The sequence below is a fragment of the Heteronotia binoei genome, chromosome 2 (assembly GCF_032191835.1).
Source record: "Heteronotia binoei isolate CCM8104 ecotype False Entrance Well chromosome 2, APGP_CSIRO_Hbin_v1, whole genome shotgun sequence".
In the NCBI taxonomy this organism is placed as follows: Eukaryota; Metazoa; Chordata; class Lepidosauria; order Squamata; family Gekkonidae; genus Heteronotia; species Heteronotia binoei.
In genome coordinates, this window is record NC_083224.1 from 175501628 (window position 1) to 175517105 (window position 15478).

Genomic DNA, 15478 nt, shown 5'->3' on the forward strand with positions numbered 1-15478 from the left:
ATGCAGTGGGATACGTCTACAGTGGTTGGCCTGCCTGTTACGAAGGTCATCTTATAGGCAGTGAAAGAGCCCTGGGCGAAGCCTGCTTCTACACCTGTATCATCAAGAAGACTGGACCACATGTACCGCGTCCAAGAGGCCGGTGCTGAATTCCTTTTCACGCACCCAAAGCCCAATTTGGTGGTCATATCCTCCTCGTCAAAGGCCCACAAGACTCATTCCTCCCCACCAGACAAGGAGGGAAAGAAGTTGGACAACGTTGGGAGGAAGTTTTATTCTGCTGGAGTGCTGGAAGTAAAGGTATCTAACTATGCTGCGTGCATGGCTAGATACCAATACTCAGTGTGGAAACAACTCACCCCCCTCCTGTCTTCCCTGAGTGAGGAGAAGAGGTCCACTGCAAAGAAGTTGCAGAAGGAAGGCTTTGCTGTAGCCAAGCAGCAACTGGCTGCAGCAAAGCATATGGTGGACGTCTCAGCAAAAAACCGTCACGTCTGCTGTCTGCCTCCGCCGCCACTCCTGGCTCAGGTCAACGGCCCTCCAGCAAGACACCAGGGCCTTCGTTGAAGATCTGCCCTTCGAGGGAGAAGGCCTCTTCAGCTCGACCATGGACAATGCTCTTCAGGAAATGGATAAGAGCATAAAGACCTCCAGGAACCTGGGTGTCCCGGCGTCTTCCAGAGCTGCTAAACCAAAACAGTGGCACAAACCTTGGTCCAAGAAACAATATCAAAAGTTTTCCCCGGAACAGCAATGGAGACCTCGCTCTGCCCAACCTGAGAGTAGGTCCCCATACAGGGGGAACAACAGAAACCGATACGCTTCAGCACAGACCACTTGCAAGTATAAGGGTGCTCACCCCCAAAAGCAGGGCCTTTGACTTTCTAGTAGCACGCGTCACCGTCCCCACTTCTTCTTCTATCCGCCTCCACCCATTCCTGCCAGCCTGGGAGTCCATCTCTACAGACAGGTAGGCGCTTTCCATCATCGCGGAAGGCTACAAAATAGACTTTGTTCAGATTGTGAACCAATCTGTGGTAATCACCACATCCCCTTCCCCACCTCTGCTGGCGGAGGTGAGCAACCTCCTGAAACAAGCCATAGAACGGGTTCCGGTGGAGGCCAGAATGGGAGGCTTCTACTCTCGTCATTTCCTGGTTCCCAAACGGGATGGGGGTCTGAGGTCAGTCATGGACCTTCGGAATCTGAACAAGTTTATTCTGTACCAGAAGTTCAGAATGTCCGCTCTGCAAACAATTCTTCCCCTCATGAACCAAGGGGACTGGATGGCAACGCTGGACCTCAAGGATGCTTACTTCCACGTCAGCATTCATCCTGCGTTCAGACGTTTCCTTCGGTTTGCAGTAGGTTCTCAACACTTCCAGTTCAAAGTTCTTCTGTTCGGCCTGTCCACTGCACCTCAGGTGTTTACAAAGATGATGAGCGTTGTGGCTGCTCACCTCTGGCTTCAAGGGATAGTTGTCTTTCCATACATCAACGATTGGCTCCTTGTGGCGGAATCGGAGAGTTTGTCAGATCATATTGCCTTCACTCTTCGTCTTCACACCTTAGGGCTGCAGGTCAACTTGGAGAAGTCTCACAGTTCAGTTCATAGGGGCTTTGCTGGATACGAACCTTCATTGCGCTTTTCTGCCTCGGCAGAGAGCGCTGGACATTATCAATCTTGTCGAACTCTTACAGAGTCAACAGTGGGGCACGGAGCAGCAGCTGCAGCGGATGCTGGGGCTGATGGCGGCGAATACAAGTGTGCTGCTCTTTGCGAAGCTGCGGATGAGAGGCCTACAGCTTTGGTTTCTTCGTTGGTTTCGACCACTAAGAGACTCACCTCGGAAGAGGTTTGTAATTCCAAATGTAATTCCACTTCAAACACTGCGGTGGTGGAAATCAAAGGACAACATCTGTCAGGGAGCTCCCATCCACCTACCTTTAACAACATTGATGATCACAACAGATGCGTCTTTGTGGGGTTGGGGGGCTCACATGGACTCTCTGTGTGTGGGGGCCCTTGGCCTTCTCAATTGACTCGCTGCCATATAAATTGTCTGGAACTGCTGGCAGTTCACTTTGCTCTTCGGTCCTTCCGCCCCATGGTGGCGGGGAAGGTTGTTGCTTTGCTAACAGACAATACTACTGCCCTGTGTTACATCAACAGGCAGGGAGGGACAGTCTCTCGACGGCTCTGTGCACTGGCACTGGAACTGTGGTCGGAGTGCCTGGAGCACGACATCTTTGTGAAGGCTGCACACCTCCCAGGGGTGCTCAATCTACAAACAGACTCGCTCAGCAGGGGTGCAGCTTCCCCGCACGAGTGGGAGATACAGTGGCGCTTCCTTCAACCCGTGTTTCAGCTCTGGGGGTATCCTCAGGTGGATGTGTTTGCCACAGCCAGAAACCAGAAGTGTCCTCTGTTTTGCTCCAGGGGAGGCATGGATCCAGAGTCATTGGGAGATGGTCTACTGTTTCCATGGGAAGGTCGGTTCCTATATCTGTTCCCACCTCTGCCGCTACTGACAAGGGTGGTCAACAAGATCGCAAGAGAGAGACCATGCTGCATCCTGGTGACTCTGTGGTGGCCTCGGCAGAACTGGTTCCCAATCTTGCTCCAACTGGCGAGGGGGGTCTTCTACCAGTTTCCGGCAGAACTGGACCTTCTGTCAGCTCAGGACGGTCATGTATTCCATCACAACGTGCCTCACCTGAAGCTGACAGCGTGGTTCATCGACCCTGTGAGTTCTCCAGCAGAGTCCAACATGTTTTTCTGAACAGCAGGAAGTTGTCTATCCGTGCTTCCTATGATAGGAAATGGCGGAAGTTTCTCCAGTTTTTAGTTAATCCTACAGTTTCACCCCAAAGGGTGGGACTATCGGTGATTTTTGAATTTTTGTTATCTCTGGTGGATGCTGGCCTTGTTTTTTCTTCCATTAAAGTTTATTTGGCAGCAATTTCTGCGTTCCATGAGCCAGTTGAGGGACATTCAGTTTTTGCACACCCACATTCTAAAAGATTTTTGAAGGGTTTGCTTAGGCTTCATCCTCCATCGAGATCACCCCCACAGTTGTGGGATTTGACTTTAGTGTTGGACAGGCTGACTTGGCGTCCTTTCGAGCCAATGGCCACATGTTCGTTACAGCTTCTATCTTGGAAGACTGCTTTTTTGGTAGCCATCACATCTGCACGGCATGCAGGGGAGCTCACGGCTATGTGTTGTGACTACCCATATCTAGCTTTTCAGGAGTCTGGAGTGTCTTTAGCTCCTGATATTTCCTTTCTCCCCAAGGTGGTTTCTCAGTTCCACCTTAACTTAGAAGTTTGGTTGCCCACGTTTTATCCTACACCTTCCTCGGATGAGGAACATAGATTGCATGCTCTAGATGTTAAGCGTGCCTTATTGTTTTATTTGAGTCGCTCCAAGAGTTTTCGTAAGGACCAGCATCTTTTTGTTTCTTATGCTGCTCCTAAGTTAGGTTCCGGAATCTCATCTCAGCGGCTTTCAAAATGGCTCACTGGGACTATTAAACTGTTATTTGTTGGCAAAGAAGCCATTACCTGGGCCTATTCGCGGACACTCTACAAGAGCGATGGTGACGTCGGTGGCGTTCCTGAAAGGCGTTTCCCTGACGGATGTTTGCAAGGCTGCCATCTGGTCTTCTCCGCATGCCTTTAAGAAGCACTATGCGCTGGATGTGCATGCTCAGCAGAGGACTCGTCTGGGAGCTGCGGTGCTGCAAGCTGTTTCTTCTGGTTGACCGTCTTCCCGCCTCCAGGTATGTCTTGCTTGCTAATCTCCCATGAGTGTGAAGCACAGAGACCACGAAGAAGATAGACAGGTTGCTTACCTGTAACTGTAGATCTTTGAGTGGCCATCTGTGCATTCACACTACCCGCCCTCCTTCCCCACTGCTGACGGTCTCCCTCCAGTAGGGGCTTCCAGGGGTCAGGAAGGAACTGGCAGGATCCTCGCGCTGGCGCCGACGAGCATGCATACTGGGACGCGTGCGCATGCCCACTGAAGCCGAGCGTGAAAAAATCCCGGGCTTTTTAGGTACCGATTCGGGGATCGGTGCAGGCATTCTATCCCATGAGTGTGAATGCACAGATGACCACTCGAAGATCTACAGTTACAGGTAAGCAACCTGTCTTTTTTGCATCTGCAGGGAGCACCCGTTCAAAGGCATTTGCCTCCATCATAGGGCAACACTTGGCATATGACTTTGGGTTAATCAAAGGGGAGTATGGGAAACAAAAGAAATGGTATGAGCATGCTCCAAGATGCATAGAATGTTGGAAAATCAGTGAAAGAAAAGGAGAACTGCTATATATATTTGGAGATGGAGATTTAGGGGGAAATGGTTTTCAAATCTTTTTTCTTGTTGTGATTTTCTGTTTTCTGTGATTTTGTATCGTCACCCAGCTTGTTCTCCTAAGATAGGCCCTATTGTTTTAAACAGTAAATGTCCACCCCCTAAAAGGTCAGTTTGTGGTAGTTTGTGAAATATAGTCCACCACCTCCACTACTTGATTAAGTCTGAGCACACTCTTTGCCCTTAGAACGTTGCGAACCATTGCGGGGAGGATGGGTAGTAGAGGGAAATGAATTAGTCTGCTTAATACCCATACAGCATCTTGGTGGTGGAAATCATTGGTCTGAAAAAATTTCTTGCCCTGCCAATTCCTCAATGGCTCCAAAACTCTTGAACGTTAGTCTTTTAGCAATCTGGTTGTGTTTGTATCTCTCAGACGATGCTATGCTAGTAAAAATGTAGCTGACCGTTACATCATGCCCGAAGCCTCAGTCAAGCCTGGTCAACTTTGTTGCATAAAGAATCTACAAGACAAGTGGTGGTACCGAGGTATCATCCATTGTGTCCACAGTGACCAGGAAGTGGAAGTGTTTTACCTAGACTTTGGAAACATGGGGACAGTCCCGAAATCTCATCTGAGGTTTCTCAAGTAAGTAAATTGTCTGCTAACCTCTCTCCAGATGGTACATCTGAAGGAAATACAGTTGAATACAGTTGTTCTGAAGGAAATGCAGTTAACATGTGCAATCTGCTCCGGGTGAGTGATAAGGCAGTTGGCTGTTTAGAGCAGTGATCCCCAATGCGGCACCTGCTTGCTGGCTTCCTTGCCTTCCCAGCCACAATAACAGTCAGTTCTGTCAGGTAGTGACATGAGCAATGACAGAATCCCTTTGGAGGCTGGGCTGGGGGTCAAGCACAGCAAGCACTTGTCTCCTCACTTTGACTGTGGTTGTCCACTGGCTCACATGCCTGGGCACTGTCACATGATGCCCACAGCCACTCTAGTCTGAGTGAAATATAAAGCATTGTTTAATTCCCTCTTATTGCTCTTTTCTGCCCTGTAGTTGTTGTTTCTATTGCGGAAGGGGAAGGTTAGTTTGGAACAGCAACTGTGTGTAATTACAAAACTGGCTGCCAGACACACACACAACACAGGGGGTTATAATGGGTCTTTTTTCTAGAGTAGGGGTGTCGAACTCATTTGTTACGAGGGCCGTATTTGACATAAATGAGACCTTGCTGGGCAGGGCCATGTGTATCATAAAATACAGTGTCAGGTAGCGGACATATAAACTTTATAAAGGGCACAGACACACAAATAATTTTTTTAAACTTAAAATAAAACATGCTTAAAATATTAGCATGCTAGCAATATTTTGTTTTACAGTCTGTGATAAATGTCACCTCTTGCTATGAATTATTGCATCAAAAGCTGCAGACAATGTCTGTGCTGTACCAGTCTTGAATATGTGCTGTTCAGATGGGCACATCTGTAAATTGCAAACCTACTTTCGATTCATTGACATTCATTACAGACATCTCATGGTCAATGCTTTGAACCTAAGACCCAGAGGAACATGAAGCAGCTGGGCATTGTAAGCTTTTGTACACAAGTTGCTTCATGTGGTGGTCAAGAACATGTGAAGGCAGCATGGCACAGACTGAGGGCTATGTGCTTGTCTACAAAATTTATAAACTTCCCCAGAAAAATGACCACTCACGAAAAAATACAACTTCCCCCAAAAAACTACAAGAACAGAGAGACAGCTATGTACAGTTGTCAGTGTCAGCCTACTATCTGGGAAGTCTACATTCAAGACCCCCAATCAAAGGAAAACATGAAAGAAAAATTAAGGAAAATTTGCTGGATAAACCTGGGGTGGAACACATTCTCAGCCTAATGCTGATATTTCTCCTCTAAATAGTTCATAGAATCATAGAGTTGGAAGGAACCTCTAGGGTCATCTAGTCCAACCCCTTGCACAATGCAGGAAACTCACAAACACCTCCCCCAAAATTCACAGGATCTTCATTGCTGTCAGATGGCTATCTAGCCTCTGTTTAAAAACCTCCAAGGAAAGGGAGCCCACTACCTCCCGAGGAAGCCTGTTCCACTGAGGAATCGCTCTAACGGTCAGGAAGTTCTTCTTAATGTTGAGCCGGAAACTCTTTTGATTTAATTTCAACCCATTGGTTCTGGTCCTACCTTCTGGGGCCACAGAAAACAATTCCACACCATCCTCTATATGACAGCCCTTCAAGTACTTGAAGATGGTGATCATATCACCTCTCAGCCGCCTCCTCTCCAAGCTAAACATCCCCAGCTCCTTCAACCTTTCCTCATAGGACTTGGTCTCCAGATCCCTCACCATCTTTGTCGCCTCTTTTGGACCAGTTCCAGCTTGTCTATATCCTTTTTAAAATGTGGTGCCCAAAACTGAACACACTAATCCAGGTGAGCTCTTACCAGAGCAGAGTAAACTGATACCATCACATCACGTAATCTGGACACTATACTTCTGTTGATGCAGCCCAAAAATTGCATTTGCCTTTTTATCCACCACATCACACTGTTGACTCATGTTCAGCGTATGATCCACTAAGACCCCTAAATCCTTTTTGCACATACTACTGCTAAGACAAATCTCCCTCATCCTATAACCATGGATAGGATTTTTCCTACCTAAATGCAGAACTTTACATTTATCCCTGTTAAAATTCATTTTTTATAAATTTTAGCAGAGTTTTCCAGCCTGTCGAGTTCACATGCTTTCCTTTTGAGAAAGACTGGAGGGCATGAGTACAGTGAAAAAGAGGAGGGGAATCCAGTTACAGCCATAACAAGCCCAACAAATCTCTCTGTAACAAAGCAAAAAACTCATACCTTCACTAAATGTTGCTAGTCTTAAAAGCATTCTTTGTAGCTCTCCTGATGGTGGGGACTGGGCAAAGGAAGCTCTGGCTCTTTCTTTCCTTCCCCAGGGCAGGAGGAGGGGGAGGAGCCTCAGCCATTCATTAGAAGGAAGAGAGGCTTGTCTCAGTAGCTCTGCAGGGTGATTAATTGAGCCTGGCAAACTTTAATTACCCAGCAGAGCTATAGCGCCAAGGTCCCTCATTGGCTGAGGCTGCTCCTCCCTTTGGGAAAAGGGAATGGGAGAGGGAAAGGCTGCTTTGCTGTTCTGACTTATCTGGGGAGAAACACAAAATGGCCACCGAAAAAAGCAGGCAAGGGAAAATTAAGCAGACAAAAGCCAGTTGCTGGAGGGCCTTATTGGAGCCCTCTGCGGGACTGATCCGGCCCATGGGCCGCATGTTTGACACCCCTGTTCTAGAGTGTGTCATTTTTATTTATTTTTTGCCCAAGCAGAGAAGTCATAAGAGAGAGAAGGGGCAAAAGCATTGTTGGTTGCAGCAGCATAAATTGATTTTTTAAGGGAAATGAGCCTGTAGTAGCCATTTTGTGATTGGCTAAGCCTCCTGAGTACCCAGCTTGCTGGGGGAAAGTGTAGATGACTGGGGAAGGCAATGGCAAACCTCCCTGTAAAAAAGTCTGCCGTGAAAATGTTGTAAGAGCAACGTCACCCCAGAGTTGGAAATGACTGGTGCTTGCACAGGGGACCTTTCCTTTCCTAAGCCTCCCATGGCACCTTTTTGTAGTGGGACCCATTAGCTTTTCTTAGCTCTCAAATTCCAAAAGCACCTGCAGGGAGAATAAGGTTAAGGATGCCTGGTTTCATCTCTATCTTGCCTGTTTCCCTGTATGAGGTTCAAATGTTGACTTTTGACTCATTGTCCCACATGAAATTGATATGAGACAGCTAGGCCTGATAAAGTCTGTAAGAGGTGACTTTGAACTGTCTGTACTGATAATTTTTGAGAACTGATACTAATTTCCATGCTTGCAGTTGTTGCCTTTTAAAACAAATAAATAGCCAGATATGAAAGAGGTGCCTGATGGAATGCCCAATCAGGAGACCAAATGGGATTCCTGATGTTGTTGTATCTCAGTCTTTAAGATTTATTGCTTCGCTCTTACGGCAGGGACTGCTATGCAAACCTTCCTGCCCAAGCTGTACCTTGTTGCTTGGCCCAGATGCAACCTGCAAAGGTATGTATATATTCAGTGTTCAATCATCCAAAGCCATTGTAAGACAGTGACAACTTAAAAGCAGTTTCTGTCTCTTATACACATATACATACACACAGAGAGAATGACCCATTAACAAAAGCAGCATGAAAATGCAATACTTTTTAAATTGTGGGGCACGCACTGAAGACTGCCTCTCTGCAGAATCTTTTTATTTAGTTTAGGAACAAGAAGGAACAGCTAGGAGTTTTCACTCTGGAGTGTCCACTTACAGTTTCTGCTATCTCTACTCAAATCTGAACATATGTGTCATCAGAGTTTGGAACAGAACTTGCAGTCTCATTTGTTGGAAGTGAAGGAGCCCTAATACTCAAAAGTTTTGTTTCTAAAGAGTTAGCCATTTATCTGAAAATCTGCTTGTGACACTCCTCTAAGTTATTTTGAAGCTCATACACCAATGTATGGATATCACTGAACTGTTCTGGACTTAATGATTCATAATTGTGCAAATTGTTGGCCCTCTTGAAAAGCATTGCATTTGGGAATATGATATTATAGATATTTCACTGGGTGGGTTTAGATCTGTAATGGCTCGTTCACGTGTTCAAGGAACTACTTGATGCAACCATTCCCAAGTGATGAACATGCACCTGCAATCTATATCTGTGCTTAATAAGAGAGGTTTTTTTTAATATCCTTTTTCAAAGGAGCTTAGGGTAACATACGTGGTTCCCACATCACTCAGATTTTATCTTCTCAGTAATCCTGTGAAGTTCCACCTCATGAAGTTTTCAAGACAGGAGATGAGCAGAGGTGGTTTGCTGTCATGTTCCTTTGCATAGGAGCCCCTGTCTTCCTTGGTGGTTTCCCATCCAAGTACCGGCCATGCTTAGCTTCCAGGCTTTAATGAGATCAGTGTACTCTGGGTTATTAGGGCTGCTGCCCGAGTAATTAGCATTTATATAAATGGGGCACTGGGAAAGCAAAACTGGCTTGAAGTGACCCAGTTAGCCTCATGAGTGAGTGGTGATTTGAGCCTAGGTGTTGCAGTTCTGTTCCAACACACCAGTCATCGTGCCAACCTGCCTCCTACACCATAGGGAATCTACACTCTGGACTGTCTGTGCTATAACCGTGAATACACACTGACGACCGATGTCTCTTCTGGTTCTCTGATTTGTTTTGCTTGACTTTGTGCTTATCTGTTCTTTGCTCAAGGGAAATTGGACTGCTGATGCCATACTTGAATTCCAAAAGTTGTGTGGATTGAAGCTGCTGGTGGGAGTAGTGGATGAATACATAGATGGTGTCCTTCATCTGTTCCTTTGCGACACCAGCTCCGATGAAGATATCTATTTTCACAAAGTATTGAGATTAGAAGGTCATGCAGTTATCTGTAGAGAGAACATTCCTTCCAAGGTGAACGGAGGACAGGTTGCTGTAGAGAAGGCTACTTGTGGGGGGGGGGGCGGTGATCATAGAGATTATAAATGCAGTGTGGCATTGAGTCAACACCAACTCATGGTGATGCCATGACTTTCCTCCTCATGAGGTTTTCAAGACAGGCGATGAGCAGAGGTGGTTTGCTATCATGTTCCTTTGCATAAGAGCCCCTGTCTTCCTTGGTGGGCTCCCATCCAAGAACTGACCATGCTTTAACCTTCAAGCTCTGATGAGATATGCCTAGTCCGGGCTATTGGGGCTGCTGCCCAAGAGATTAGCATTTATATAAATAGGGCAGGGCAGTCTCAGACTGGTTTGTAGTGAGCCTTGCTAAGCCGAGGGGAAAACCGCTCTTCCTCCCCTTTGAATCAAAGCAAAAAAGGTTTTTTTGGTAGTTTTGTATTTTTATGGGCATGTGTATGCATGTGAGTGTGTTTGTACCTGGAAGTCATGGTGACTGCTGGTGACTGATCCCTCCTGGGGGCATGAAGGATATTCAGAGAGGTGGCTAAATAAAACCTGCCTCTGGCTCTGATATTCCAAGGAGGTCTCCCATCCAAGTACAAAGCAAAAAAATTTGATGATTCGTGGCACACTCTAAATGAGGCGTGCCGAACTCATGAAGGCCAGATCTGACATAAATGAGACCTTGTCGGGCCGGACTGGGACATGTGTGTACCTATTTAAGATTAGGTAGCAAGAGATATAAACTTTTTAAAGGACACAGACAAACACGACTAAAGGTTTTTTTTTAAAAAAACTCTTAAAATAAAACATGTAAAACATTAGCACTTGGTATTTTTCCCATGAGATCCAGGGACGTGGGCAAAGGAAACTCTGGCTCTTTCCCTCCCTCCCCAGGGGACCAGGAGGGGGAGGAGCCTCAACCAATGGAGAAAATTGAGGTTTTGCTCTGTAGCTTTTGTGTGATTGAGCAAGCCTTACAAAGCAAGTTGAGATGCAGAAGGAAGCAAGAGAGAGGGAGAAGGAAGCAGACAAGAGCCAGTTGCACAAGGGCCTGATAGAAGCCCTCCGAGGGCCTGATTCAACTCCCAGGCCGCATGTTTGACACCCCAGCTATTGTAATCAACAATTGTAAAGCCCACTGACTTCAGAAGGGAGAGAATTTGTTTTATGCTTTGCTCTCCATATAAATGAATGGGAAGATTGATTAACTGTTATAGCTGAAATTAGGCTTTATTTTCTATCTCATAGGGATATGCTGTTCTGATCGCTAGCTACCAGTCAGTGCTTCTCAAAGGTTCTAAGCATTTACGTACAGACAAAAGCAATGCAAATGTTTTAATTTTACTATTGACTACCTGGACAGGGCTGTCAAACTCCTCCTGGCCCGCAGGCCACACACGGCCCACCCAGAGCTTCAGTTAGGCCCACGGCAATTTCCTCTCCCCTCCTCCCCCTCCTGTTACCATTTGAAGCTCCAAGACTTGCAGAGGACATTCCCAGTTCCTTCTGCCTTGTCTTTGATGACTTCTGGGCTTGCAAAGCGGCAAGGAAAACATGGAATGGATTTTCCATTAAGGTCTCTGGATGCAGAGACAAAGCTGGCTCAAAATATCAACCCTTTATTTGCAAGGAGCTTTAACTGGCCATAAATGCTGCAAAATGCTATCTTAACTCCACTCCATTGAAATACATTGCAGCACGAAGTTGCAAGGAAAACATGGCATGGATTTTCCAATAAGGTCTCTGCAGAGACCTTAGTGAGTACTCTAACCTGGGAACCCACAACTAAAGGGGGATATTACACTGGGGAGAGCCATTGGCAATCTGAGTAGGTCGGGGGCGGGGTGGGGGGAGGAGAGAGAAGCTTGCAATGCCCAACCATTAAATGCTTTCCCAGACTCAGAGCATTTTATATTTTTAATTTCTGCTGTGATCCTTGTGCTTTTTCTTCGTTTTATTTTTTAAATTGTATTGCCAAATCCCAGTATTCCCCCACCTTTCCATTTTAAACAAAAAATCACAAGAGTTTTAAGCATGTTTGCATTTTAAGTTAAAATAATCTTTTAATTGTGTTTCTCTGTATCCTTTATAAATTATATCTCCACTACCTGGCATTACATTTTAAAGTCCCATTTGTGTCATATCTGGCCCTCATAACAAATGAGTTCAACAAGAGCTCACTGGCCGATGCTGTAAACATGCTGAGCGTGAAGTGAATATAGAATAATAGAGTTGGAAGGGACCTCCAGGGTCATCTACTCCAACTCCCTGAACATGCAGGAAATTCACAAATACGTCTCCCCTAAACATTACCCTCCCAAATGACATCAGGGCCTTATGAGATCTCATCCAATTCCATAAGGCCTGTAAAACGACATTGTTTCAACATGCTTACCGAGGAAGCCTGTTCCACTGAGGAACTGCTCTGTTAGGAAGTTCTTCCTAATGTTGAGCAGAAAACTCTTCTGATTAAATTTCAATCCATTGGTCCAACCTTCTGGGGCCACAGAAAACATTTCCACACCATCTTCAATATGACAGCCCTTCAAGTACCCAAAGATGGTGATCATATCACCTCTCAGCCGCCTCCTCTCTAGACTAAACATGCCCAGCTTGTTCAACCTTTCTTCATAGGACTTGGTCTCCAGATCCCTCACTATTTTCGTTGCTCTCCTCTGGACCCATTCCAGCTTGTCTATATCCTTAAAATGTGGTGCCCAAAACTGAACACAATACTCCAGGTGAGGTCTTACCAGAGCGGAATAAAGTGATATCTTCATTTCATGTGATCTTGACACCATACTTCTGTTAATACAGCCCAAAATTGCATTTGCCTTTTTTAGCCACCGCATCACACTACCTGGCATTACAGATTATTACAGATTCCCATAATTTAAGATTATGTGTGCTCACTGCAGAAAACATCAGGGTGCTGTGGTACCACACATTGAGAGAGGATCAGAGAGAGACCAGTGATTTGCCTCATCTCTCTAGTCCAGCCTGCCTGTCAATTTTGATGACCACAGATTTAATGCAGATGCTTTTACATAGAGACCTTTGAGCCAGAACTGTTAGGAATTCTCTCCATCTTGGCACTTTCATTATAGATCCCAGCCATTTAATGAAATGTGGGTAATAGCAGTTTTATGAGAATCTGTAAAATCAAAGATGTTTAATTGTTATGACTGGTCTCTGTCATGAAGCAGGTTTTTATTGTCTTGAAATGTCACTCAGAGGTTTTTTTTCTTGACAAGTGTAAAATATTCCCTTAACTGTCATTGTTTCTGTCTAACAGGGCTTCAGAGAGTTTAACCCTTCCTATTTATATCTGAAGCCTAGTCCAGAGCCGAAGGGTGGTTTGGAAAAGGCTTCCTCATTTCTTCAGGGTCTTCCAGAAACAGCCTCTTCAGAACCTTGCAAAAATGAAGTCCATTCCCAGGTATGTGTGGCAGGTGATTTTTTTTTGCCCCATCCACTTTATTTCCTAACTCTTAACCCTTCTAACCAACTCATAATAAAGAATTCAAGTTCTGCAGCATGTAAATAAATGGGGGGAAAGCTGAAGTATTGGGTCGACTTCTGATTTAGAACAAAAAACAGAACAAGCTATGGAATTTATAGTATTTTGTATGGTATGAAAGTGATTATATGTCTCCCATACTATTAGAATTAGGGAGAGCCCTGTTAAATAGATGGCTAATAGGTTCAGGACAGATAGGAATTATTTCTTTCTACAAGACACAATGAGTTCCTGCCATAAGTTATCATTGAGAGGCCTCAACAAATTCACACAAGATAGGTCTAGTAGCAGGTATTTGCTTTGATAGTCAAATAGAACCTCCATGTTCAGAGGCAGTATAGCTTGGAATGCCAGTTACATGGGAGCCATAGCAAGGCAAACCTCATGCCTTTCTGTACTTCCCCAGAAGCTTCATATTCGCTACTGTGTAAAGCAGCATGCTGAAATATATGACTGTTTGGACTCACTCTATTATCACTGCAGAAAATCTGAGCGTCAAGCCTTTAAGCTTGACTTCAGATTTTAAGCTTGACTTTAGGTTTTGTGGCTGCTGTACACATCATTCATTTTTCTCCAGTGAATTTATTTTGCACCTACAATCTTAAAAACTCAGGTTTTCTTATTGGGGTAGGAAGGGGCAGGCACAGCCCAACTGGGAGTCATTTCTTCTCTTCCCCTCCCCCGCCCCCAGCAATCTGAGACTAATGATAGTCTCATATTGCTAGACTCAAGCAGCTTGTAAAAAAAATGTAAAATAACAAGGGACACACAAATGAATGGTGGAAGGTACAGAGTGGTTGGAACAACCTGGATGCAAACAGTGGGGAATCCAAGGGCATCTGCATGCTTTTGAATTCCTTAAGCTTGGAGGTGAAGCAAGGGCAAAAACAGCACAAAAGCACTCTTAGAAAACCCAGGGAAACAGCAAACTGGGTGCTGAAGGCAGAAAAGAAAATGCAGAACATAAAAGAAAACCTGATGGGCATTCATGGTGAAAGCGATGCAGAGCACCCTGCATAATAGGCATTGTGTGGTTTCTGATAGTTCTTAAGTCTGTTTGTTCTTACCAACCTTACCAAGGCATTCAGAATGCTGGATGTCAAGTTATCAGTATTCCTGATTTCTTAGTCTGGTTCATGCAGTTTAATTAACTATCATGCTTATTTATCAATCCTTTCATTCAACTTGGGGGCAGGCCTGTAAGCTTTTATTTAAAATCTCTCACATACTAATGTTTGTGTAAATAATAATATACTCTTAGTGTAAGCCTGGGATTACTTTTTGGAATCTGATTTGTGGTTCATTTGTGACTAAAGTAATAGCCTATCCCCAGATATTTCATTTCCTTATATGCCTTAAATATTATTTAGAAGTTGTAGGCAGCTGCCAAAAATAAGTCTGCATAATAATGGGAGAAATCTTTATGATGATGATGTCTTAGAATGCCAGTGATACAACCAGACACTAGCAGTATTCTAAATTTGTATTTTGGCTCAGCATTTCACACAGGATGTTGAGAAGACCACGTCTTAGATTCATGCTCTGAGATTTTTGTCCTCCCACCTTTTGTTTTACTTGAGTTGATTTCATTATAGTCTGGTATTGAATTTTGATTAACTTGGAAGTCTTCATGCTATTTTGTGTCATTTTGGTTGGTCCTCATAAAAATATTATGTGGACTTGTTTTTTAGGCTAAATATTAGCTAATGTTTATAGAGCTGCTTAGGATCATGGAAGGAGCTTGGACTCTGAGTGAAGCACCTTCAAATTGTTTCTGACTTATGGAGACCCTATGAATTAATGACCACTGAAACATCCTTTTGTTAACTGCCTTGCTCATGTCTTGGAAACTGAGGCTTCCTTTAATTGACTTGATCCATCTTATGTTGAATTTTCTTTTTTCCCTGCTGCCCTCAACTTTTCCTACCATTATTACCTTTTCCTGTGACTCTTTTCGTCTTATAACGTGATCAAACTCTTTAGTCATTGTAGCTTCTAGGGAAAGTGCAGGCTTTATTTGATGTAGAGCCCACTGATGTGTCTTTTTGGTGTTTCACAATATCTCATTTCATTCTCATTTCATTTTATTAGATTTATATCCCGCCCTCCCCACCAATGCGGCTCAGGGCGGCTGTAAAA

The 15478-nt window shown here is 44.7% G+C and overlaps 1 protein-coding gene across 2 annotated transcripts in view; it reads left to right on the forward strand.

Annotated features, from left to right (window-relative positions):
- The window catches only part of TDRD5 (tudor domain containing 5), a 57527-nt gene that overhangs the window by 26454 nt on the left and 15595 nt on the right, over positions 1–15478 (forward strand). For both annotated transcript variants that reach the window (XM_060232504.1, XM_060232505.1), the window contains exons 11-14: positions 4759–4971; positions 8364–8430; positions 9628–9828; positions 13115–13258. In XM_060232504.1, coding sequence (XP_060088487.1) covers positions 4759–4971; positions 8364–8430; positions 9628–9828; positions 13115–13258 — 625 coding nt within the window. The remainder of the gene's footprint in view (positions 1–4758; positions 4972–8363; positions 8431–9627; positions 9829–13114; positions 13259–15478) is intronic.